This window comes from Pseudorasbora parva, chromosome 7 (genome assembly GCF_024679245.1).
Source record: "Pseudorasbora parva isolate DD20220531a chromosome 7, ASM2467924v1, whole genome shotgun sequence".
Taxonomy (NCBI): domain Eukaryota; kingdom Metazoa; phylum Chordata; class Actinopteri; order Cypriniformes; family Gobionidae; genus Pseudorasbora; species Pseudorasbora parva.
Genome location: NC_090178.1, coordinates 11,469,380 through 11,496,910, shown reverse-complemented (window position 1 = coordinate 11,496,910; position 27,531 = coordinate 11,469,380). Strand labels below are relative to the sequence as shown.

The window sequence follows — 27,531 nt, the reverse complement described above, 5'->3', positions numbered from 1 at the left end:
TTTGTTTTCTGACAATCTACTGAACCTACTGGTAACTTGTTTGCCACGTAGCAATAAAAAATATACTAAAAACCTTGATTATTCTGGTTAGTCACATTGTACTGCTATTATTTTGAACAAGACTGTATAGCCTTATTTAGTAACCAGGTTGGATATGTCCTAGGGAACAGTGTTTTGAAGATAAAACTATTGTTGTTATTGCAAAACAGTTTTTTCAGACAGTGAAATAAAAACAATGTTCTCTCACTGTTTAGATTTTGTGTCTGTCATCCCCCTCCCCCCTCCCTCTCCCTCTCTCAGGATCACTCTGTCTGTGTGTGTGTGTGTGTGTGTGTGTGTGGAGGGGGTCTCTCTCACTCTGTGTGTCGCATTGTCTCTTGTGTTTTCCATAATTTAACCCTTTCATATCATAGGCTATCAGCAATATCTATCACTTTATTGTGAAAAATAAGTTTAAAAAAAATGTATTATATATATATATATATATATATATATATATATATATATTATATAAATAAAACACTGGTCTTCTGAACTTACAATATTTTGAGCTGCAAAAAATACATTTGCACATAATTGAAAGTGATATCCTAATACTTTTAATTGTTTTCTATAACATGGGCTTTAAAGAAGGTCATGTGCTGTGTTTGCAAAGATCACGTATGACACCTTTAAACTAATTATTTATTGATAGAATTCAAATGGATAAAAAAAAAAATTCACATGATCTTATAAAAGTGGCTGTTTATAATAAACTTCTAAAAATTATATGCACGCGTATTATTCTTACCTGACACTGATATTAAAATCATTGTTGCCGTCTCTGTGATTTGGCTTAATTTATTTTTAAGAGAAGTGTAAGGATAATATAACTTCAGCATTTGGACGGTATTCTGCACTCATTTTGAAATTGACATTTGACATCATCTGACATAAAATTAAAGAATAAAATGTAATTGATCTCAGAGATGTGACTGTTGTGGTTCCTGGTTATAGCAGCACCAGTTGCTGCAGTTGATGAGGTGAACTGAAATTACTTTGACATAGTCCCTTTATTTATTTGTTCCCATATTATTATATATATATATATTATATGTATTAATTATGCCTATTGCCTGCTGTGCACAGTTAAGCTGATGCCACCGGGGTGGCGGTGCCCCCGGCTTGGGCCCGTCATCGCTGCTCACAGCTTTAATTTTTTTAATTTTTATTTTTTTTACACTACCAAAGTGCGTCGGCCCAGATAACCAGTCCAGCCCTGGGTGGATCCAGCTTGAGCATTTGCGATATGCTTTGGCTGCGATAGCAGACGTAGTTCTGCACAGCTCATTGAGGGGTGGGCAGCTTTAATAATCCTGCCGAATGCCGTGGGTGGGCAGAGATGCGCGTCGACGACCTCTTCCAATGGGGAAGTTTGGTGTACCCTTTTTCCTCTGCTCCATCAACCGAGGTTAAGGCAGACGAAGAGGAATAGTGGACGTGCCACAACAGTCAGTTCTTCATGGACTTCCGGATGAGCTCTGAGGCGGCAGGGGGCAGAGTTATAGTCTTGCAGTCCAAAATGTGTTTTAACTGGAAATTACATCAGCGAGAAAATTACATTACTCAACAAATGCTAAATGCGTTCTGACTTTTCAGCGTCACATCATAATAGCATGTTGTTGAAGACCTGCTTACTGAATACTGACTGAGAATATTACCACATTTTTGTTCAATATCACATCTTTTATGTAGTAATATTGAATTGTATTAAAGGTGGGGTAAGTGCTTTCTGGTAACTGTTGTTGATATTTCAAATCACCAAAACAAACACGCCCCTACCCCCAAAAGGGATCGCCCCTATTTTGAAAGCTCCCACGGATACGTAACGTTAACCCAGGCAACGACTATGGCAGAATCTGTGTGTAACTAATCCAGGTCAAATATTCAATGAAAAAGTAACCCCTTCCATTACAAAAACAAAAACCCTTCCCATGAACAACTCGATAGTACACAAGCACAATAGTGCAGCTAACAACATATAGCAATTATGACCAGATTAGAGTTATAGCGATCACAAAACACAACATAGGCCTATTACAATTATGACCAGATAAGGGTTATATATCATGAAAAGAGGAAACAAACATATATTAGGAGTATAGTATCTTACTTGTTGTCGAACACATTATGTGAGCTGATGCTTGAAGCACACAGTGAGGAGATTTAGATGCATAGGAAACGAACGGGTCTTTATCATCGCTGAAGTGAGCGACAATACGATCGCAAATGGACTAACAAGCGAACATGACACACGAGCATAGTGAAGCAAAAGCCAGCATATATTAAGCTAGTTCTCGGCTAATGTCCGTCATGTGTGACTCGTGTTTTGAATAATGACGTGCACAGAGAGCGAGCGCTCTTCTCTCACCATCATTAGTAGACACGCCCCTCACTGCTGATTGGCTACAAGTTTGTTATTAAACTCGCCCGAGTCCTTTTTCTAAAACGCTTTTGAAATAACACTTACACCACCTTTAATGACTTGTATACAATTTTGGTAAACACAACTTTGAAAGAATTGTTTTTAAAATTATATTAACATTTTTGTGAATGTATAGCTATACTTTAGATTGCCAATGTTTTTATTTTATTTTATATGTTGTATTTCTAGGGGATTTTATATGGTACTAAATTATATTTATGAAGTAATTATAATTCATTTATAATTATTTACTTTATGAGCATAATAAACTACGTTTTCAGAAACTAAACAAATGGTGAACATTAAAAGTTTTAAATTTAGTTTATTATGAAAAATGCACAATTTTATTTGACAAAATTTTATATTTGACAATTGAATAAGAAATATAATTTCCAAAACACATTTTACTTTAAAACAGTGAGAAAATCAAAAGATTGTTTGTTCGCAGTACCAAAAGTTTCCACTAGAGGAAATTCGGCTCCCATTTATTTCCAACAATACAAGTTTTTTTTTTTTTTTGCGTCTCACATAGTAAGTAGCAAAACTTTTACCCAGTTTTGTACCATTCCAATGAAGTAAAAATTATTTAAAAAAACAAATCAGTCAAAAATGACGAAGAGCACCAGAGGGGTAAATATAGGCTACTGAGCAATGTACAAGTCGAATACCATAAATACTCTTTCACACTTCAGCCGTAGCTGACGTGCTTGTCACCCGAACTGAAGTTTGCATCATTGAATTGTTCATTTTCCTGTTGATCACTATAAAGATGCTTTATTGTATCTGTATTGTATAAAGCGCTATAAAAATAAAGGCGACTTGACTAAACGAAACAATGTTGCAGTGTCTTTTCACAAAACGCTCAATTTATTTACAATAATTCACAATCTGATGTCAAAACATCAGTTTACTTAAGAAAAAAAAAAACATTTACAAGATTATTGTTCCAACATCAAAAGAGGTAGCTAACAATGTTTTCTAAAGGCACCGAACTGCATTTGATGGCTGATTTCAGATCTGCTGTACATTCAGAATATTGCTCATACAAAAATCCAAATCAGTTTAAAGTACATATTTTTGAACGGAACAGTCAGTCGTTTCTTTGTCGTTACAGTTCTTTCAGTCACTACATGTTCTCCTCTAATGCGCCCAGGACTCTGAGTTTTCCTCCGGTCTGGTTGAGCTTACAGATTGTGGAGATGCTGCATTAGGTGGCGAGATGTTTAGACTTGCAAAGACCTCGTGTGCTGTTTTTCCAAGCATGCCTTGCACATCACAGACAAAGCGGTAGACGTAGCGCTTCCCTGCTGTTTTGTGAATGATGTTTTTGTGGTAGTAGTAACGCAGACCACGACTTAACTTCTCGTAGTTCATTTTGGGCTTGTTCTTACACTGGCCCCAACGCTTCGCCACCTGGAGGATAAAGGGGAGGTGTTAAGCCAATCTTTATCTTTAGAACAACTGAGAGAATGTGAAAATGCCAGATGTAAAGATAACACATGCTCTTTTGCTTGCATCGTCAGGATGTTTTGTGTTGTGTTTTGGTTAAGGTATGAATCTTACCTCTGCAGGATCTGACATTTTAAACTCCCAGCCATCCCCAGTCCAGCTAATGAAAGTGTGGCAAGCAGAATCCAGCAGAAGTTCCAGCAAAAACTGCCATAGCTGTATAGGGCCAGATCCTGATGGAGAACAAACAGTACTAAATCATATATCCTGACAAGACTGAATGATTCTCATCATCTGTGATGAAAAATATTTGTTTGCTCACCTGGGTAGGCGGACATCGGTGTCATTTCACCCTCTCTGTCTGATCTTTGAGAGGGTGCGTTACGCCTTTTGACCACACGGGGGCAGAACTGCTCAGAGGTTTGAGTAACTGTAGGTGATGAAGAGGATGCCGGCTGCCCAAGCATGGCCGTGCTGTAACTGGGTGAGGGGTATTCAGACCAGTATGAAGGTCTGCTTTGCTGCTCTGCTTCATACAAGGCATATGGTCTCTCTGTATCACCTACACAAGAAAAAAACAATTAATATTTAATTTGCAATATTTTAGCTTATTTTGAAGAGAAAAAAAACAATAATAATTTACATTATATCATTATATATGATATATATATATATATATATATATATATATATATATACATACACGTCAAACCTGGGAATGTCAAATCGTTTGTGTAATATCTATCTACAAAAGTGTGTATATTATATATTTGTATCACACTGTTCCCAAAATAAAATTTGATATATCTACATACATACATGTATACACACACACACACACACACATATATATATATATATATATATATATATATATATATATATATATATATATATATATATATATATATATATATATGTGTGTGTGTGTGTGTGTGTGTGTGTGTGTGTGTGTGTGTGTGTGTGTATATGTATATTATATATATATATATATATATATATATATATATATATATGTGTGTGTGTGTGTGTATATGTGTGTATGTATATTATATATATATATATATATATATATATATATATATATATATATATATATATACACACACACAGATTTAATATATACAGAATATATAAACACAAATTATACGATTAAATCTCAATTAATTATATATATATATATATATATATATATATATATATATATATATATATATATATATATATATATATATATATATATATAGACTGCAATCTTCTATTGATATTTTTCTATTTAGTTTTGCCTGAAAATGCATGATGTATTTTAAACAATATCCATCTCCCAAATGCTTACCCAGATGGTCCAGATTGACGGTACCGGTTGATCCTCTGTGACTCGCACCTTTCCCAGGTTGGTAATGGCTGCTGGTGTCCATCCCTGGGTTGAATGGGCTGCTTTGTGCTGGAGTGCATAAAGGGACGAGGTTCTGGTAGGTTTGAGTAGATTCCTGAAAGGCAACCTGCTGCCTGTCTGCTACCATTCCTTCTGGAACTATGGAAAAATGGCATAGTATGAGGCCGGGCCACATACAAGAAGAGTTTTACATTGTACATGGAAATATATCTTTGATACTTACTATTAGTGTATGAGGCCCAACAGCTGAATTCAGGGAAGGAGTCCAGATTAAACAGTCCAGAGTCTACAAGAGGATGACCTATTCAGTAAAAAAAAAAAACATATAAATGTTTGTAATCAATAAAATACTGATATTAATATAATGGCCAGGAGCCTGTGGATCATGGGATGATTACCTTTAGCACTGTGCAAATGCTCCTTCTGGGGCTCGGAATAGGTTTCTGGATATTGCTGTTGGGCAGGTCCTTTGCTGTCTAATAAAAAGGACAGGTCTTCACCACTGCAGTCTGGAGGTACATTATCAAAGATGTGAAACGAATGAGAGCCAGGAGGAGAAAGAGTGTATTCTAGAATTAACAATTGATCAATGTATACAAGCTCCCATAAAGTTTTCCACACCTAGTCTGAACTGTGCTAGGAATAAAAGAGGCCGTGACAGAGTGATGAAGAAGGGTGTAGGAGAGGGGGTGCTAAATCTGTTTGAGGAGGAAGTCTGGAGGAAAGGATTAGGAAGGGAGGGAGGGAGCAGAAAAAAACGGGTGTATCTTTAACCAAACCATCCCTTTTTTTTACATCCCTGCCTTGGACATTCCTAAATCTCAGAGCATGCATAGCCTGACATCCCCTTTTCCTGATGAGCTTTGAATTAGTGCACACAAACAAAATGTCAAGGTCTAATTTTTAGGGTTTTGACAGGGGTGTTGCAATTCTGGCTTCGCTGCTCAAGGACAACGGAAATGTTTTGCACGGACATTCAGGAGACAAAGCTGGAGAAATACTAAATCCCAAAAAAAAAAAAAATCAGACAGATTTTTCCCTTGAGGGCAAACTGAACGTGATAACTGGAAATATGGGCTTTGACGTTATCATTTATACATTGAGAGATTTTAATAGAAATGTGAAGACAAATAGGTTGAAATAAGACTTTACCATATGAACTGAAGTCAAAGCCACCAGGAACCTCCTGAGTTCTGAAGTCTTCAGTATAAAATCCAGCTTGATACATTTCCATATCTAAAGGGGAAAAATGCATAATTTCAACATTTAAACTAATATAGAATGCGCGTTTCATTGGGCTATTTTTCATTGGTCAGCTTAGATATTCCATTAAAAACTCTTATTCTCAGTTCCTTTAGTATAATTGATTAAACATGAGTGGGTGTAAATAGTCCATTATTTTTTAACGCCAGTCAGTGATTCAAACACTGGTGGATTAAGAATAGCAATTGACAGACGCAAATCTAACTGAATAAAAAACCTTACCTTAAAGTTCTCTCAGAGTCTTTATTCCAGATTTTAAGAATATGCTACAGCCTCACGCACTGCCTTACAATCTTGTTGACTGTTGGTGCTTCACCGGGGCCGTTATAAAGAGGCCGTGCGCGGTGGGGCGTGTCCGCGCGTCTTGTGAAGGAATGCGTCGTGACTGCGGTTCCCTCCTTTTACCAATCGTGACGTCAGACAGGAGTCACGACCACAGATTTGTTACCCATTCATACAAAAGGTGTCCATGGGGGAGCAGAAAAAACATCACTAGACAGGTTAGACTGACATGTCCCTTCACGATTATTTTTCCAAATAGGCTACAAGACCGTTTGACCTAAAAAGGCTGAAACGGCATTAAGACGATAGACCTATTAGCCTATTTAAGGGTATCGCCATACAGTTTCGCGAATCAAATTACAGCAGGTTTAATTGGGCCTTCTGTTACGAATAAGTGTTTTTCAGTCAGCTGGACGAAGCATTGAAAATAAATAAATAAATAAATAAATAAATAAATAAATAAATAGACAGACGAAATAGGCCTATTGAAAATATAGGCATAGCCTACCCAAAACAGTTCCTGGTGACAAGAAACTGGAATACAAAATGTAGGCTAATAATCACCAGACGGTATTGAACGGACTGTATGTTTGTCCCTCACAGCTTTCATTCAAGAAACATTTAAAATGGGTTCCTTCATAAATTAGGTCCATATAAGGCGTTTCAAATTCTTATAAATTCTAAAAGCTAAGGTGTTTTTTTTTTTTTTTGATATAGCCTACTGCTAGACCTAATAATAATAATAATAATCATAATAATGACGAATACTATTATACATTTGACAGGACATATAAAATGATAAGGTAACACTATTTTACAGTGTCCTTGTTACACGTAGTTACTGTAGTTATAATATCAATTATGAATGATTACATGCAACTAACTCTAAACCAACCCTAACCATATTAGTAGGCTATAGGAAGTAATTATAATTAGTCTGGCTACTTAAAGGGATAGTTCAACCGATAGAAGATGAAAATTCTGTCATCATTTACTCACCCCTAACTTTTTTCCAAACCATAGGCTACAGATTTATTTTTATTTATTTTTGTTCTGCTGAACACAAAAGATGATATTTTGAAGAATATAGGGAACTTAACAGTTGATGGACCCCATTGACATCCAAAAAATAGAAGTCCTTTTTTGGTTGAACTATACCTTTAAATGTATAATTACACAGTAACAAGAACACAAAGTGTAATCATAAAATGTAGAAACGTAGATTAGAACAGCATCGTTTTCGCTGTCTAGTGGCATAGCTTTTTTTAAGTCAGGATTTAGGATACGAAATATGCAAGAATATAAATTAAACGGGTATTTGAATTGCAAATTGATACATATTACCTAATGTTTGCATCAAACTGACAAGTGAATATTGCAATAGGCCTAACTGAAACTATAACAATCAAATTGCATTTGTTGGGGTCTACTATCAAACCCATTGAAAAACAGCATTAAAGTTACCGGAGGAGAAATGTGCTAACTGGAAGTTAGAAATAAGATCAATCAGAACCAGCAACTTCGACTTTAATGAGGCGTCCGTATCTTTAAAAGCCATTCAAGAGAACAATGGTCTGTAAAATTCCGAGTCGAGGAGGCCTGAAATCACGGCGTGAGTGCTTTGGACAGATAAGACCAACCCAAGGGTCTTGTATAAACAAACACCTCAGGCCATTTTCCTCCGGCGTGCAGAAAAAATACATCTGGAAAAGTAAGTTGCCAAATCGTGCAAGGGCTGAGTCGTGATTGAAGGAGCTGCTCACTGAAGAGGATACAATCAGTGTCAAATTCCCATGGCACCTCCATGCGCACGCCCTTCGCTATACGTCTCGAAATCCAGCTTGTTTTTTTAAACTTCTCCTAATGTTGTTAAAATACTTTCCCAGATTAATTACGTTTAAATTAGCCTGTTAAACTATACGAGACGAGATCTGATTTTTATTCTTACACGAAGGTTATCGCTTGTACACAATCTTCATAACGCAACCGATCAGTTTCAGCAGTGTTGTGAGTTTTGGAGAGCTTTTATGCAGCTGTTGATTTCTGATACTGATATGGCGTTTCATATCACTGGTTCGCGGTTTGCGAGTCAAACATAAGTTGCGATTTCCTGTATAGCCTATAGTAAACTTGGTGTTTTTGGAACAAATGTACAGACATGTATTAATAATAATATATATATTAGGCTAATAAGACATAAAACCCATGTACAGTGAGTAGGTTATTAAACTGCAATGTTGTTTTCTATTATTTTTTGCTTTTGATTTCTTTCTGGTATTAGTGATCTTTGTCTTTACTGTCTGTTTATTATTATTTGTAGACTTGTTTTATTGTACAGCCCTTTGGTCTACTCTAGTGAAATGCTTCATAAATAGGCTGAATTAGACTTGAATTAAAAACGGACAGACTTGAATTGGACTAAACCTCGAGTGATGTATGTAAAAACAAAGATTTAGGCACAAATGCTATACAATTCACATATATAAATCAACTTTATTCATCGTTTAATAAGATTTTCACTGCACATGAAGATGGAAAATGATTGTATCATGCTTAGAAAAAGGTCAGATAAAAAAGTAATAAAAGAAATAAATGAACAAGCATTGTAAATGATTTTAAGATCTCATTATAAGGGGTTTTGGTTTAACAAACATTCTGAGGAGTCGGTGCAATAAGAGTTCACCAATAAGGAACAGAGCTAGATGCTTTTGTGTGACTTCACTTCCCAATTTTAGAAAGGAGAGCTCAAAAAGAAAAAAAAAAACCGTTGCCATCCGGTTATGGTCTAAGCGAAAATAGTATGGTTTGCGCCGATGACTAAATGCGCCTGTGCACACAAGTCGATGCGTTTCAGCTGGGTTATCAAAGTATCTAGGTTTATATAGCTTAAGTTTACAAAAGTATTTTCTTCATGAACTCCACCGAAATCTGCAATGGACTGTACTATTAAGGTAGGCGTTTGATCTGTTTTTTTTTTGTCTGTTCTGAAAATGAGTGGCGAGTGCGCAACACCCACACGGCTTAGCGCGACTACTGGTGAGAGAGCAAGGCGGTGATGCAGGTCCCCACTCTTTCCTTCTTGTACAAAATTTCCTCTTCCTTCCCGTTCGTGGTTGAATGTCGGCTCTTTAATAACACAAGAAACCGCTACAACATTTACACTCAGATAAAAAACGAAATGGTGTCCAGAGCGCGCGCGAGAGGGTATGCACAAATTTGTTATTCCATTTGTTTTGATTTTTGAACAGTTATTTTTGAACAGTTACATGTGATGATCTTTCCAAGGTGGTAGGGTACACATAAGCTAACTTCTTTTTCAATTTACCATCAAAAGAACTACGAAAACTCAAGAAAATGCCAACTGGAAAACAATATACCGAATTTCACATATGGCACAATTATGGCGGGGCGCTCTCGAGGCAGGTGGCTTTATGGCGCCAATAATAAGGTACACTGTGGATACTTTCAAAATCACGAAACGAATAGCGTCTGGTATTGTTATTATGTATTCTTTAAACTGTTCACGACAAGAACGAATATACCCATTAACTGACTGAATTGCTTTAGATTTTATTGGGATGATAACAGTAGGCTATGGCAAAAAATGGTGGCAAGCAACAGGTTGTGTTATTTTTAATATATTACGTGGCTAAGTGTTTTATTCGTTTCGAAAACTATCGCGTCAATTTTACCTCACTAAATAACTAGCCAACCACGCGCTTGGTAAAAACGAGTTATTTTAGAAAATCGATTAATTTAGGGAGTAAGCTTAATCCACTTGTGCACTTATAAAAATTAAAGACAAAAATCCTGAAATTACTCTTACATTGCTAAAACTTCCAATGCATATTGAAATTGATTTTAAAGTTTTTAAATATAGGCTACTGTCGTCAATAGCCTACGTTATTGTTTGCCAGTTGTTTTCTGATTATTTTATTATTTAGCTAGTAGCCTAGCAACATCGCATTTTCTTCATGAAACCAGCTATAGCCTATTTCGTTTTAAACCGACTTCAAACGAGTGAAAAAGCTTTAGCCTATTTAATTAGGAAAAAATAACATCGCAAATATTTTAATTTAACGCCCCCTTTTCAATTTGACGAATAACTTGAATGTGACGCATATGAAAGTCAGTTTTTTTATGTGTTAATTCTCTGAGCGATTGTGTTGTGTTGATTCAACTTGTTGACTTTGCGCAACCATACATCCCCTTTGTAACAGAGCAGAGAGGTATTGCAACAATTCCTCAAGCTATTCCATGCCTGATTTAGTTCAAGGAATAATTTATAGCAAAGTGCTGGGCTTGTCAGGTGTCGTTATCAGAACTCAGCAGGCTTCCTGTCTCAAACCTCAGACTTTCCGCACACACTTCCGCAGTCTCTATTCGAAAAAAGGCAACAAAGACTGACAAAACATAATTGATTCGATAGATGTGCCATGCCAATGCATTGTTCTACATTTCAATTCAAATATTCTAATAAGCTGAAGCAAAATCGAACGTGCCGCGTCTCCACGCGCTGTGGCGGTCGAGCAACGCAGGCTCTCCTCAGAAACGCGCCCCCATCTTTACTTGCAAGATGCCGATTAAAACGTGTGAAAACCACAAGTGTTTTTGCAGCTCAGAGCGCAGCTGCGTGTCTCTTTGCAAAATCAGCATGCCTTAACGTCAACTTCTGCTTTCTTTCACTCGAAAAATGAAAATGACTAACGTAACTGTGAAAGTAATTCATGAGAATTTTAATTTTCGTCAAATTCAGTTAAAGCTCTTAAAATATGTAGGCCTATAAAATAAACATTAGGCTATTACCCTATTATATCACATTATAGCCTAAATTACAGCCAACTTTGATCAATTATTTAACAATTTGCATTAATATTGGTGTAGCCTATTAATATTTAAATTGGCCTACTAATGTTTATATTTTTAATTATAGTAATTTATACAGGATAGGCTATACATTATTATTTGTAAATTATTTTTACTAAATCCTCGCGCAGATAGTAATGAATAATGTAGGCTAGCTATAATGTCAGTAATTAAAAGACCAAACGAAACAAATAAAACGATTTATTCTCTCAGTCGTGACAGTCCCCGCTGTTAAGAAGTATCAGAGCTGTTTTTGGTTTCGTTTAATGTGCTGACTGCAGAGTAAAATCAGTCATTCGGTCAAATGAGATGCAAACAATAGCAAACGAAAAGTAATGTGGTAGGTGACCGGAGTTGTTTGGGACCTTTTTCATAATTTGTTAAATATCTCTGGGGAAACATGCAGCAGGATCAGCCAGACACAATTTAAACCATTGGATTAATAACAGATATTTAAATGTAGCTATTGTATTTTTTTCTACATTTCATGACTGAACTGTTGGTGTTCAACGGAATACATCTTCAGGTTGCGGGTTGGATTGCCCACTATTAAAGGCAATACAAATAATTTTAAACAACAAACAGAAATGGTTAAAAAATGTTATTTTAAACCAAACTAACACCACTTAACATATACTAACACTGATGAATTATGCCACTTGCCTAACAAAAAAATATGAAGTCCTCCAAATCTTCATTAAAGCATAAATGGTTCCTTTATCTATTTTTTCTAAATCAACTAACATGGATCAACTAGCACTGATATATTTGAAATATAATAGCTTTCTAAAATGCTTTTTTTTATTTTTATTTTTTATAATAAATGTATTAACCCTGTGCCAAACAACCTGGATGTCCCCTCATAATACACATCAATGACAGTTAATTTATTTCTATGGCAAATTAGACATCTCTCTGATGCTTTTAGGTTAATTTTGATCCCCAAATTTTACTGTATTTTATTTTTTATTTTTTAAAGAATTGTTTACTTCATATGATAAGACAATTTGTAAAGGGTTTGAGAAAAATAAAATAAAAATCACAGACATGATTCGAAAATGTTAAATGGCCCTGAAAAAAGTGTCACTAATTGTTGGAAATGAATGGGAGACCAATTTCTAGTGGAAACTTTTGGTACTGCGCCCAAACAATCTGAAAGCACATTTTTTGAGATATCAAGCTCAAATTTGAAACAGAACATATTTACTGCTTTGATTTTTTCCCCACAGTTTTAGAGTAAAACATATTTATATTTCATATAAAATGTAAAAATATATTAACACTATTTTTGTGTAGTTTTCATAATAATTAATAAACAACAGCCTATTCTATTAGGCTTTAACTTTAGCCATATCTACCAAGCGTCTTTAAAAAGATTTAAAAAGACTTTTATTGTCAGGTCTATGATCAAAAAGTGATTAACAGGTAATAGATCATAACTATCCCATAATTATAATCTAGTACCATTAAATCCCATAAACTACAAAATAATAAATAAAAAAAACATTTAACTAAAATATATAGTACATTTAATGGTTTGACTTCCATGCGAGCAGCACCGGAGCAGAGGGTTAAATATTTTTAAATATTTTAAACTATATTTCACCTGCACTCATTTAAAATGTTGATAATGAATCATAATAAATGGAGATAACCGTCATGCATGACTACATACAGTGCATGCACTTTTACTATAACAATATTCTTAAGTACATATAGGGTCAAATAGTGTAACCTGCGACATTTTTTGCATGTCTGACTTCTGCAATTTACTGTGATTGTCACCCAACAAAACAGCTAGAATATGACAATGCTAACAGTCTTGCTTGTGATAGGGACAAAACATATATACAATTCAGACTTTAGATGTCCCATTATAAGCAAAGGGGCCTTTTATAACCTGATTTCATAACCAAAGATTGACCGCAGTGCTCTTAAGCTTCTTCCAGTTAAGATGCATCAGATAGTACAGGTTTGATACATGAGTCGAATTGCTCATTTAACTAGTCGTAATCTAGTAAATCTGATTGCAATGAGTTCCACCCCTTTGAGGGTGATTTACTGATTAGTTTCTGCGCAAACCCTCCAAAAGCTAAAAGCTCTGAGCATGTCTCCATGCAGAGTAGCTCTACCACAAGCTTTGTTGTGACAAAATGAGAATTTCTTTCACAAGACCAATGGAGGTCTGTTGCAACTGGCTTGAAAACACTGCACGCATGTCACGGGCACCCGGCGGCTCCAAGGACAGCACAGCAATAGCATGATGGTTTATGTGCATCTCTCTTTGTTTTTGATGTGAGATGAACATTAATCTCACTGACCTTGACTTCGACATTTTGCACAAAGCATGCAGTTTGTGTGTGCTAAAATATTTTGTTTGGTTTCTCAGCAACAGAGACCGATATGAAACTCATTGAACAGGAAGTCAGTTGTGGCATTGGCGGCCAGGGTAGAGTATGTTTATGTTCATCACTTTGTAGGAGAGAGAGCAGTATGATGTATGTGGTTGTGGGTTAAAAGGTGCATAGGTGCAGAATAATTTTACCTGCAGAATGAAATACCAGCTGCTCCACTAACTAGCTCAGTTAAAGCTGGCTGCAAAAGTGGCTGGGTATCAATTGTTGTGTTTTAAGATGCAGAATGACGTGAATACATCAGTTATCCAAATAGTTATCCTATTTGCTCCATGCTGTTTGTATATTGATCCAAATAAACCATTTTAAATCCACCTCCACCTTTTCAATGATTTTGGACAATGCAAAAGTTGCTGCACATACATTTTAGTGCATGTCACCTCTCCTACACAGATCAGCAGCAAGTTTAGCATCATCTGTGCCATAAGCTAAGGCTATGGATTGCACTTTGTGCATTGTTGTACATCTAAATGTATACAAGACTGACATTAGCAAACGCACACAGACTAGGTGGTGAAAAAAGTTTGAGCTCTCAAGCTTGGCCTTGTTTTGAGCTTGCTTTCACTTCTCTATTAGAGTAGAGATCACAATGCGTCTGCTAGGGTTATTCATATCTAGTTCAATAAGAGAATTGGAAAACAACAGCAATATTTGTGGCAGTATTTAGATAGATAGATAGATAGATAGATAGATAGATAGATAGATAGATAGATAGATAGATAGATAGATAGATAGATAGATAGATAGATAGATAGATAGATAGATAGATAGATAGATAGATAGATAGATAGATAGATAGATAGATAGATAGAATCTATCCATTCAACCATCCATCCCACTCTGATTTAACAACAAAACCAACAAAAGAAGATGGTGTTGGTTATACTGTATAGAGAACATTCTTCCCCGGTACACTTAAAAGGTTAGTTCACCCAAAAATGTAAATTCTGTCATTCATGCAATTCCTAACTCGTAAAACCTTTGTTCATCTTCAGAACACAAATTAAGATATTTTTTGATGAAATCAGAGAGGTTTCTGAACCAGTCATAGACAGCAACGTCATTGCAATATATAAAATAGAATGTTTTGTGCGAAAAACAAAAAGAACAACTTTATTCGACAAACTCTTCAGCATCAGTCTCCTATGCTATCCACATACTAACCACAGTACAGCGCTTCCAGGTTCTACGTCATAACGCTGGCTCATTATTGGCTAGCTTCTGCGTCAGCATCACACGCACGTGTTGTGGTGCTCACATAAACAGCATCGACCAATGGTGAGCCGGCATTCTGACGTAGAACCTGAAAGCGCTTCACTGTGGAAATGAGAGAGAAGAGACTGTTGTTTAAAAGAAGTTTATTATGAAGATGAATGAAGGTCTTATGGGTTTGGAACGACAGGAGGTTGAGTAATTAATCACAGAAGTTTCATTTTTGGGTAAACTCAACCTTTAACCTGTAATACAACTATGCATAATGTAACATTTGACCAAGAGGCAATTTTATATCAGAATGACTTTATCAAACTGAACACTGAAACAGCTTCTCACAGCAAATTTGCAAAACTTCAGGTCAGGTGAAAGCACTCTCCAGTGCTGCCTCCTCCCTGTTTGGTGACCCTCAACCTCTCAGCATTCAGAACAAATTTGTTTTTCAGCTTTAAATGACCCACATTTCTACCACTCCTCTGTTTCCTATCTCATGCCCCATGCCAAAAGGTTTCACTGCACATGGGGGCCAGATTTCCTGTGAGCCACCGAAAAAGCTCAGTGCTGACGTATGTCAGCTTTAAAGACAATACTAAAGCCTTCTAAACAAGCTCCCTGAATTCATCTATAACACAAACATTTATTCACACACAAACACTTACATACATTTGAATGTTTAAAACGTCTTTTTGAAGTTTCAAACGGACACACCTACTGTATACCAGAGCTATTCAGTGCAGACTACCAACATTAAACACAGGAAGAAAAGGCACAGATGTCGCAATTTCTAATTTGACTCAACTAATTTGACTCTTGTGCCAAGTCATATCTACCTGGAAGTCGACAAACGCCCTATACTATTCCGATAAACTGTTTTTTAACAGTTAAGTTTCAAAATTAATATCCCATTGCTGAACATTAAGAAGTCATTTTAGCATTCAATGTTTTAGGTAGTATTTCTTTCAGTCTTAAGACTAAAATTTTGTCCAGATAAAACATAACGAGTTCATGGCTCAAATCAATTCTTATTTTCTAGTCACTGATTAGAACGTCACAGTATAGTAATAGCAGCGGAAACCTGTAACATCCGGGTTCTTGAAATACTGACAAAATTGTATAGTTATTTCTATCCGTATGCAATGATTTGTTATTCACATAAAATAAGTTTTAAAATAAGTTTTTCATTTACATAACCATTGTGTGTATTGTATACATTACAGGAAGCTCTGTCGGTGGTGAGTGAAGATCAGTCCATATTCGAGTCGCCATTCGGCGGTCCCCAGGCCATTCACATGAAGGGAGAGATCACCTCGCCTGCAGTGTTCAGACAAGGTTCTGAAGACAGCGTAGAACCGACTGAGCCAGACTGGACCGGATCAGCCGCACAGATTCCTGCCAAGAGAGTAGAACACATCAACGGAACCAGGTGGGGCACCAAACACTGACGTCAGAATACCAGAGTCTCTACTTATAGGGCTCCAAAAAATTGATTCTTTCATTCTTTACTCACCTTCATGTCATTCCAAACCTATAGGCCTCGCTTTCGTCAGGGAACACAAAACGAGAAGTTTAACAGAATGTCCAAGCTGCTCTTTTCCCCACAGTGACAGCAGACAATGATCACAGGCTGTCAAGCACCATAATTAGTCCATATGGGTCATATATATGTGACGTACTATTATATGTGTATACATTTGAAGTACTGTCGAGAAATTGGTGCCTTTCAGTATCACTAATGTCAAAGCAATTGTCAAAACGTTACAAAGCATATTCAGGAGACATTTGATTTTTGGGGCTAAACTGTTCCTTCAACGTCATAACTGCGCATTTAGAACAAAAACATTGAGATTGAGGCATTTCATATTTTCTCTTCTCCATGCCACAGCCGTGAATCCCCAGTGGACTGCAGTGTGACTAAAAGGGCTCGACACATGAGTAACAATGATGGGGGGCCGTTGGCCTACCAGGCCTCTTATCCAGAGCCACGGAGTAGCCCACAGACCGCCACCCCACCCAGCAGCGCCACAGATGAGAAGAGGGTGATTGTACCAGCAGGTGAGATTTACTCTTACGTGTAAACTATAAATGTTGTTTATACAGAAAGTTAAAAAAAAAGAAGAAAAAAAGTAATAATACTTATATATTCAGCATGGATGCACTGATCAAAAGTGACAGTAAAGATATTTCTAATTTAAAAGATTTCTATTTTAAATAAAATGCTGTTCTTTTAAAATTTCTATAATTTAAATAATAACAAACAAAAAATAATCACATTTTCGATAAAAAATAAGCATATTAGAATGATTTCTGTAGGCGCATGTGACACTGAAGACTGGAGTATGCTAAAAATTAAGCTTCGGATCACAGGAATAAATTACATTTCAAAATATATTAAAATTAAAAGTTATTTATTTATTTTTCATAATATTTCACAATATTACTGTTTTTACTGTATTTTCCATAAAAAAAATGCAGCCTTGGTGAGAAACTTATTAAAAAAAAAAAAAAAAAGATTAAAAATAATTCCAGCCCTAAACCTTTGAATGGTAGAGTACATAAGAGTGACAAAGTATAGTGATAAAAAAAAAAAAAGATTTTTATTTTCTCCACAAGGAACCGATTGGATCATGTCTCTGTATGCTTGTTTTTTTGGTTATCTTGGCAAAAAAAAAAAATCTGATTATAATTTTATGAAAGATAAAGAAAGACTGTACCACGCACCTACAAGATTAGAAACATTGACTTTTGCTGTTGTTGCAATTAAGCTCAAATAAAATTAAACAATAATATTCAACAATAAAGTAAACATAGCATTTATTTTTATATTTTACATTTAATTTAATTCAAAATATTACTAAATACTATAAGAGTATATAAATAATACTCTAACATTGGCTGACTAATGTTATGTTATGTAAAAAGGTACTCATTGAAACACTGTCAGATTTAGTCTGGAGTTGACCAATTTCTAAAACTTAGAGGATGTACAGATGTCTAAACAAAGATGTGGTAATTATGCAGTGACCACAGGGCCTTGCAACACTTATAAAATTGTGCTTTGTGGGAAAGGGGCAGGTTTGTAGCAAAAGAAAAGAACAACAGCACACTGATGCCCTTCCTTCTGGTAGATCCCTGTAACCCAGCAGACTAAACTACAAATGATTGCACAGATTCCAACAGAGATAATCACTTTTTATTCACAAACCAATTAGGATGCAGAGTTATCTTTAGGGAGGCATTTTGAAGGTCGTCATAACATTAATAGAAGGGCAGAACGGTGAGTGCTTCATGCATTGTGCGACAGTGAGTGTATGGGATACCTCCTCATGAATCAACCAGACCAAACAATTAATGCTCATAATACTCGGATATGACGTCATATTTCAAGGACAAATAAGGGAGTATGGTGGCTTATAACGGGAGGTCTGTAATACCTGGAGAGAGATATCCGTTAGCATTCTTATTCATCTCAATGGCAGCTGCTCCAAAAAATGGTAAAAAACAAAGTTAAAAAACAAAAACAAAACAAACAAATAGATTAAATTGCTTTTTGAACAAGATGATGTATGTGAAATTTACCAGCAGTGGCTAACTGATGTTAACCATGACCGACCATAACCCCATGGCTTTTAACTTTACAAACCCCTTAAGCCGGGTGCGAATTTGGCCACGTTTTGGCCGTCTGAGACAAATTTAGCAAATCCTAAGATTCCTCTGATCCTAGGCTAAAATCTGAAGTATTTGACCATTAGTTTGACATGTTCACCGGCAGCCGATTAATGGCCGCTGCGATCAAATTTGACCTCAGAAAAAATTCTGGCAGTGTCAGAAAATTTGGCGCACAGTCCTGCAGTGTGACTTATCCTACAACGATTGTCAAATATCTCGTTTTTTCAAGACAAATTATGACCAAAACGAGAGCTAGAGATTTATTTGTAGCCTAGCCACCATTTCAATCACCGAACGTTTCATTCATTGATAATATAAAACTCTGGATAAGTTTTCTTGCATGTGTCCATCTTTAGCACGCCTTGACTATCGCACAGTCTGACATTAATGACAACTGAGATCTTACAGTGTGACATGGCTTACATTGAGGATCATGTTCGTACAGTCTGACAAACAACATTCGCAAAGGATAAAAAAACAAAAAAAAACAAAAACAAAACAAAACAAAACAAAACAAAAAAAAATCGCCCAGTGTGCAGGACCCATTAGTCAAGTGCAAAACACATCAGCACTATCTTAGTGAGAGTAAGAACAGTAAGTAACAAAGTTGACTCCTATTTTACCACATGTTTGAATTCTGATCAGTCCTGCTACAGCTGAAGCATTGTTCCTCATTTCATTCTTGCTTCTGGCCGGCTTTAGACCCAGAAGTATGGACACAAGACCATGTGCGGCAGTGGGTAGACTGGGCGATAAAGGAATATGGCCTATCCGATGTGGACGTGTCCCTTTTCCATACCCTGGATGGAAAAGCACTCTGCAAAATGACCAAAGAGGACATGATGCGTCTTACTTCCGCATACAATACAGACATCCTGCTTTCCCACTTAAACTACCTCCGGGAGAGTAAGGAACTTCTCCTATATTTCCATATGAATAATTCTTTACTAGTTGTTGAACATCAGGAAAAACTACAAAATGACTTTAATCATTCTTTAAATTTTTCTGCCTATTTATTTATACACAGCAGATAGTAAGCTTGTTTTCTTTACTACTGTTTATTCAGGTAGTCCCACTTTTTCATACCCAACAACCCCTACCAATACACAACCACAGCCAAGACTACAGGTGAAAGCTGGTAAGAAAAACTTATTTGCCATGTTTTTAAGTATAAAATATATATTTTATATATACACTATATTGCCAAAAGTGCAATCATTGAATTCGGGTGTTGAAATCACTTCCATGGCCACAGGTGAATAAAATCAAGCACCTAGACATGCAGATGCTTCTACAAACATTTGTGAAAGTATGGGTTGCTCTCAGAGCTCAGTGAATTCAAGTGTGGTAACGTGATAGGTTGCCACCTGTGCAATAAATACATTTGTACAATTTCCTCACTACTAAATATTCTACAGTCAACTGTTAGTGGTATTATAACAAGTGGAAGCAATTGGGAACAACAGCAACTCAGCCCTGAAGTGGTAGGCTAGGTAAAATCACAGAGTGGGGTCAGCGCAATGAGGTGCAGAGCGCAGAAGTCACCAACTGCAGAGTCATTAGCTACAGACCTCCAAATTTAGTGTGGGCTTCAGATTAGCTCAAGAACAGTGTGTAGAGAGCTTTGTGGATTGGGTTTCCATGGCAGAGCAGCTGCATCCAAGCCTTACACCTCCAAGTGCAATGCAAAGCGTCGGATGCAGTGGTGAATCACGCTTCTGTCTGGCAATTCGATGGATGAGTTTGGGTTTGGCTGTTGCCAGGAGAACATAGTTGCCTGACTGGATTATACCAAGTGTAAAGTTTGGTGGAGGTGGATTATGGTGTGGGGTTGTTTTTCAGGGTTTGGGCTTGGCCCTTTAGTTCTAGTGAAAGGAAAACTTAATGATTCAGCATACCAAGACATTTTAGACAATTTCATGCTCCCAACTTTGTGGGTACACATGTTCCTGTTCCAACATGACTGTGCGCAAGTGCACAAAGCAAGCTCCATAAAGACATGAATGAGTTTGGTGACCTCAACTCAATAGAACACCTTTGGGATGAATTCGAGAAGAGACTATGCCAGGCCTTCTCAACCAACATCAGTGCCTGACCTCATAAATACGCTTCTAGAAAAATTGTCAGACATTCCCATAAACACACTCCTAAACCTTTTGGAAATCCTTCTCAGAAGAGTTTAAGCTGTTAGAGATGCAAAGGGTGGGCCAACTCCACATTAAACCCTATGGATTTAGAATGCAATGTTATTAAAGTTCATGTGCATGTAAAGGCAGGCAGGTGTCAAAACTTTTGCCAATATAATGTAGTTCTGACTGCAAAATGATGTAAATTTGGAACCTATGTAAAAACGTACACTATATTTTATAATGACGCCACAAAATGATAGTCTATTTTATGTTAAGTGTATATATGTACTGTGTCATGTACTGTATCATACTGTGGTTCCTGCCCTTCGATGTGTCACATACAATGTTCCCTCTAAGCTTCGGGCCTAAATAATAAAATGCTGCACAAAGGACAGATGCAAAATGTGTGGGGATTGGGGAAAATACATTTGACTGTAATATAAATGAAAAATAATTGCAGTGATCAGTTCAATCGCTATAAAGTTTGTCACTATAGAGTTAGAACTGGTGAATGTGGTTTGGGTTTCATAGAAAGAGAATGACGTGAGCGCCAGTGAGCCAAAAGAAATCACGTTCACATGTTTTATATTTAGGTATCATATAGGTTTAAATGCTTCAGTCTGTTTTGATATTATCAAAATATCATATATATAATATTAAAACAACCTGAAGAATTTAAATGATCAGTATAAATACTTCAATGTGTTTTATATTATATTCTAATAAATAATTGACACCACAAGGGAATTGTTTAGGGCTCCTTGCCATTAAACATTTTGAGAACCCCTGATAGACAATCTTCAAACAAATTCATAAGCAATTTTGATGGTTTAATGCTGTCTGCTGCCATTAATTGACCATAAAAAAACATTACTGCTGTCCCAAACCATCTTGTTGTAACTGCTTAATCTTTATATTATTATTTAACATTATATTATATGTATTTATTTATATTTATAAAATTCTTCCAAGGGTCAAATCAAATAGAAATAGCACATTAAATGTAAATGTTACAACTGCATGATGTAACCACTTTTTGTGTTTACGTAGGTGTGGTGTAAAGAAGGTTTTTGCTCAGCAAGGAAACATAGGTCACATGGTTATTTTAGTTTTGCACTCTTAAAAACAGTCCTTACCAAAGCTAAAATACTGTAAAGCATTGCCTCTGGTGGTTTACTTGTTAAAAACAGTCCTTACCAAAGCTAAAATACTGTAAAGCATTGCCTCTGGTGGTTTACTTGTTAATTTAACTACATAAAATAGTTAAGATTTATTGAAGCTATTATACTGAAATAATTCCATTGGCTAAGATTAAGTGTAGAGAGGTCCTATAAGGACTGTGGTTTGTTTCTTCAATGAATTTTGCCCCAAGTGTTGCAACGTTTTTGATTGTTGCGTTTTAAGACAGGAAGCAGCTGCATCAGGACAGGAAGTAAGGGGTGTAGAGCTCAGGTTAGGACACAATTGACTATTCTGTGGCAAAGAGAATCAGTTAGAACAAAAGGACAATCCCCTTTAGGAATTGTGTGCCATCTTCAGACCTTCTTACCGTTTTGCTCCTGGCTTTGTTCTGCCCTGCGTCTCTCCTAAGGGATCTTTAATGCAGGGTTTCCTTCCTTCTGCGGCTACCCTTCTCCTTACTCTTTAAAGGCATCCTTTCCTGTAAAATCTCCCTTTTGTTAACTGCTCCTACTTGACTTTGCCTCCGCACAGAAAACAGCTTTGAGGAGATCGGCAGAAGGAACAGTTGGTCCTCAAGCGCCTTGCCAGCTGTCCCAAAAGGTACAGTTATTCTGTGTTAACAAAAAAAAAATCAAATTATTATACAAATATGGAATCGTTTGCCATAAACACATATAAATAAAACTCTCACCTTTTTAAAAATCACAGGTTCTCCAATCGAACATCAGCACAACACCAGAATTACAGAGCCTCCACCAAGACTTCAACAAGGTCGACAAGTGCACCTTTAATTCAGTACTCAATGATACGGCTTATAATAAATTTTTGTTGCACTACACCTTGAAATATCTAATTAGTCTTGTATATTTTCCATCTTTGCAGACCCCTACCAAGCATTAGGTCCCATTAGCAGCCGTCTTGCAAATCCAGGTAAGAAATAATCATGAAATTGTAAATGCATCACTGTCAAAATAACAACAAATGTGGCCTTTTTAGAATATGTAATCTTTGGATGCACAGGTGGCACAAAGTTATGCCTTTTCATAAATAATTAACCGATGTTACATGAAACTGTATACTTGGATTCAGTTACAACAGTTATGTAACTGAATATTCCTAATGTTAATATAACCTGGACACATTTAACATATCTGAGATCTAAGAAATTACATACATTTGTATACATCATTATATATATATATATATATATATATATATATATATATATATATATATATATATATATATATATATATATATATATATATATATATATATATATATATATATATATATATATATATATATATATATATATATATATATATATATATATATATATATATATATACACACACACACACACACAGTACAGGCCAAAAGTTTGGACACATTACTATTTGTAATGTTTTTGATAGAAGTTTCTTCTGCTCATCAATCCTGCATTTACTGGATCAAAAATACTGATTTTTTTTATATTGTGATTACAATTTAAAATATTTGTTTTTCAATTTATTATACTTTAAATTATCATTTATTTCTGTGATGCATAGCTGAATTTTCAGGATCGTTACTCCAGTCTTTAGTGTCACATGACATCCAGTCTATCACATGATCCTTCAGAAATCATTCTAATATGATGATTTATTATGAGTGTTGGAAACCGTTCGGCTGGCTAATATATTTGATAAATAAAAGGTTCAATAGAACTGCATGCAATTTTCAAATAATATAAATCTCTTTTATTATCAATTTTTATCAATTTCGTTTAACAGTTTTTATTGGATTTTTTTCTTTTGAATGTGAAATTTTCAACAGCCCATAGTGAATCGTAAAAAAATGTTGTGGCTGTATAATACAAATGTTAACCAGTATGAAATAAATTTTTATCAATTTAACAAATCCTTGCTGAATAAAATTATTGATTTATTTTAAAAAAGAAAGAAAAAAAGACTGATCCTAAATTACTGACCAGTAGTGTAAATTGTTGTTGCAAAAGATTTTTTTTTTTTACTTTTTATTCATCAAAGTATTATAAAAAAGTATCACAGGTTATGAAAAATATAAAGCAGCAGAACTGTTTCCAACCTTTGAAAATGAATCATCATATTAGTATTATTTCTGAAAGATCATGCGACACTGAAGACTGGAAGAACGATCCAGAAAATTCAGTTTTACATCACAGAAATAAATGATCATTTAAAGTATAATAAATTGAAAATCAATTATTTTGAATTGTAATAATATATCACAATATTACATTTTTTTCTGTATTTTTGATCAATTAAATGCAGACTTGATGAGCAGAAGAAACTTCTTTCAAAAAAACATTACAAATAGTAATGTGTCCAAACTTTTGGCTTCTACTGTGCGTATATGTATATATACACACATATATACATATACACACATACATATATACACACATATTATATATATATATATATATATATATATATATATATACACACACACATATATATATACATATACACATATATATATATATATATATATATATATATATATATATATATATATATATATATATACATATATATATATATATATACACATACACGCACACACACACAAACAATTGTTCAAGTGTTTGGGATCAGGAATATTTCTTTTGACAGAAATTTGAACTTTTATTCAGCAAAGACACTAAATTTATCAAAAGTTACAATAAAGACTTGCAGTGTTGCAAAAAAAGTTATTTTGAACTTTCTTTTTATCAAAGAATTCTGAAAAAAACAAACAAACAAAAAACATTGAGCAGCACAACAAGTTTTCAGCAGTGATAAGAAATATTTCTTGTACACCAAATCAGCATATAAGAAATATTTCTGAAGGATCACATGACACTGAAAATTCTGCTTTTCCATCACAGGAATAAATTACATTTTAAAATACATTACAGTAGAAAACAGTCAATTGTAAATTGCAGAACTGTATTTTTGCTTGAAGTGCAGCTTTTCAAGAGACTTGTCGAAATCTAACCAACCCCAAACCTTTGAACATAAGTTTTTATTGATACTTTTATTGTTAAGACCTTAAAAAAAAAGGCCTAAAAAAATAATAATAAACCAAGCACATCATGATTAGTATGACTCTGTTTGCCCGACCTTCTTCACACAGAAACGAAACCATTCCACACCAAGATCCGAACGACCAAACAAAATTCTAACAACCTGCCCGTCACCAGCACTGACAGGACTGTGGGTAGGTGTCTGACCGACCCACATTCTGTTTCTGTGTACAACATACTAAAAAGGTCACATTTGGAGAAAAAAAACTACCTCAAAAGGCCCTTCAATCCTCTGCTAAAGATTTCTGACACTTGTGTCTACGCAGGCTCTGGTCAGATCCAGCTGTGGCAGTTCTTGTTGGAGCTGCTGTCTGACAGCAACAATGCCAACATCATCACCTGGGAGGGCACAAACGGAGAGTTCAAGATGACCGACCCAGATGAGGTGGCCAAGCGCTGGGGCGAGCGAAAAAGCAAGCCTAACATGAACTATGACAAGCTCAGCCGTGCCCTCCGCTACTACTACGACAAGAACATCATGACCAAGGTGCACGGCAAGCGTTATGCATACAAATTTGATTTCCAGGGCATCTCCCAAGCCCACCAAAACCATCCTCCAGAAGGAGGTGTGCTCAAATACCAGACCGACATGCCGTATGTGCAGAGCTACCACAGTCACCAGCCAAAAATGAACTTCATGGGCACTCATTCAACCCCTATGCCTGTTTCCTCTGGGAATTTCTTTGGGCCTCCGACCACCTACTGGAACTCAGCAACAGGGGTGGTCTATCCCAGCTCACCCATGCCACGACATCCCAGCACTCACTCTCATTTGAACTCTTTTTACTAAAACAGTCTAATTGTAAAGCCCTGGCTCCCGTACTCTTGGTTTTTTCTTGATGCGCTATGTTGCAGAAGAGAACCGAGTATGACAGAATAACAATTAAAACTGGAAACTTTTCGGGAATCCTTATCGAATCCATTAAACCATTGTAGCAATTTCAAACATCAAGTTCTTCATCTCATGGCATTTTTTGTACAGTATATGCATAATTGAACACAGCTGTATGTGTTTGGGGCTAAACTGTAAATATGTTTTGCATGGTTCATATAAGGCTTTGAAAAGACATCCCCAAAAAGCATAATCATCTCTAATGTTTTAAATGTAATATGCATTTGTATGCAAGTGCCTTAGTTTGTACAGACTTTTTTTTTTTAATTATCAAATAACGTCACTCCCCTACGTGTAACATTATATTTTAAACCAATAAAACATGTAGCTCACTTAACGCATCTGTGAATTTTGTTAACGGTAGACATTACTCATGTATTCAAGAAAAAAAAGCCCGTAGCAAAATGTGTACTCTCAATATTTTCAATGTTACCGTTTTTCAAAATGGCTTTTGCTCTAGAGCATCTTTCCTAAGAGAGACAATCATCTTAAGAAAAAAAAAGCATGGTGCATAGTTAACTACTTCAAATTAAGCATTTGCATTACAATAAAATGTGTAAACCTACAAAATGCCATACCTAAAACTACCTGCTTTATGGTAAATGGACTGCATTTATATAGCGCATTTAACAGACCCTATGGCCATCCAAAGCGCTTTACATATTGCCTCACATTCACCCATTCATACACCGACGGCGATGTCAGCCAGGTAAGGCGCCATCCAGCTCGTCGGGAGCAGCTGGGGTTAGGTGTCTTGCTCATGGATCAGGTGGAACCGGGGATTGAACCACCAACCTTTCCGTTTGTAGACAACCTACATGAACCACTGAGCCACTGCCGCTTTATTAACTACACTTCACATGCTAATGCAATAAACAAACAAACATAAGAACCTTGCGGAGAACATGACATGACATGCGGGGAAAATTATGCATGTCAACTTAAGTCAGCACACTTTAATTTTTTTTTTGTGCTTTTTTAAATAAACCAATAGCATAATATAATAATTTGTTTTCTTGTTTTACTCAATCGTGGCCACGCAATAATAATTAGTTCCCTTGTTTAAGTTAGATAAAACCGATTTAGTAAATCAAGAGAAAGAAATCTTAACTCACATTTTCATCCACATGTCATGCATGTCTCCATATGTTTCCCTTGGTTACTGGTTTGCCTATTGGAATGGATTTAGGATTCCTATAAACAACATGACTTTCAGTCAAATCCG

At 35.7% G+C, this 27,531-nt stretch overlaps 2 protein-coding genes across 7 annotated transcripts; one reads left to right on the top strand and one right to left on the bottom strand.

The window, feature by feature from the left end:
* Positions 1-3,325: 3,325 nt before the first annotated feature.
* On the bottom strand, positions 3,326-7,186 carry etsrp (ETS1-related protein). Of its 2 annotated transcripts, none has more exons than XM_067449560.1 (8): positions 6,795-7,186; positions 6,462-6,545; positions 5,708-5,785; positions 5,533-5,610; positions 5,250-5,447; positions 4,236-4,475; positions 4,028-4,146; positions 3,326-3,877 (listed from the first exon to the last, which is right to left on the bottom strand). In XM_067449560.1, the coding sequence occupies exons 2-8, from the start codon at positions 6,541-6,543 to the stop codon at positions 3,605-3,607; spliced, it is 1,068 nt and encodes a 355-aa protein (XP_067305661.1). In that variant the 5' UTR covers positions 6,544-6,545; positions 6,795-7,186; the 3' UTR covers positions 3,326-3,604. The 2 variants fall into 2 exon arrangements, with proteins under 2 accessions (XP_067305661.1, XP_067305660.1); XM_067449559.1 differs by having other exon boundaries at positions 5,708-5,818; positions 6,795-7,183.
* Positions 7,187-9,628: 2,442 nt separating this feature from the next.
* On the top strand, positions 9,629-26,633 carry fli1rs (Fli-1 proto-oncogene, ETS transcription factor-related sequence). Of its 5 annotated transcripts, none has more exons than XM_067448134.1 (10): positions 9,629-9,805; positions 16,564-16,769; positions 17,229-17,398; positions 19,715-19,918; positions 20,079-20,150; positions 22,855-22,923; positions 23,032-23,094; positions 23,206-23,253; positions 25,465-25,548; positions 25,681-26,633. In XM_067448134.1, exons 1-10 carry the CDS (start codon positions 9,788-9,790, stop codon positions 26,202-26,204), a joined length of 1,458 nt encoding a protein of 485 aa, XP_067304235.1. In that variant the 5' UTR covers positions 9,629-9,787; the 3' UTR covers positions 26,205-26,633. The 5 variants fall into 5 exon arrangements, with proteins under 5 accessions (XP_067304235.1, XP_067304237.1, XP_067304238.1 ...); XM_067448137.1 differs by lacking the exon at positions 9,629-9,805 and adding an exon at positions 9,901-10,058; XM_067448133.1 differs by lacking the exon at positions 9,629-9,805 and adding an exon at positions 10,120-10,302.
* The last annotated feature ends 898 nt before the right edge of the window (positions 26,634-27,531 follow it).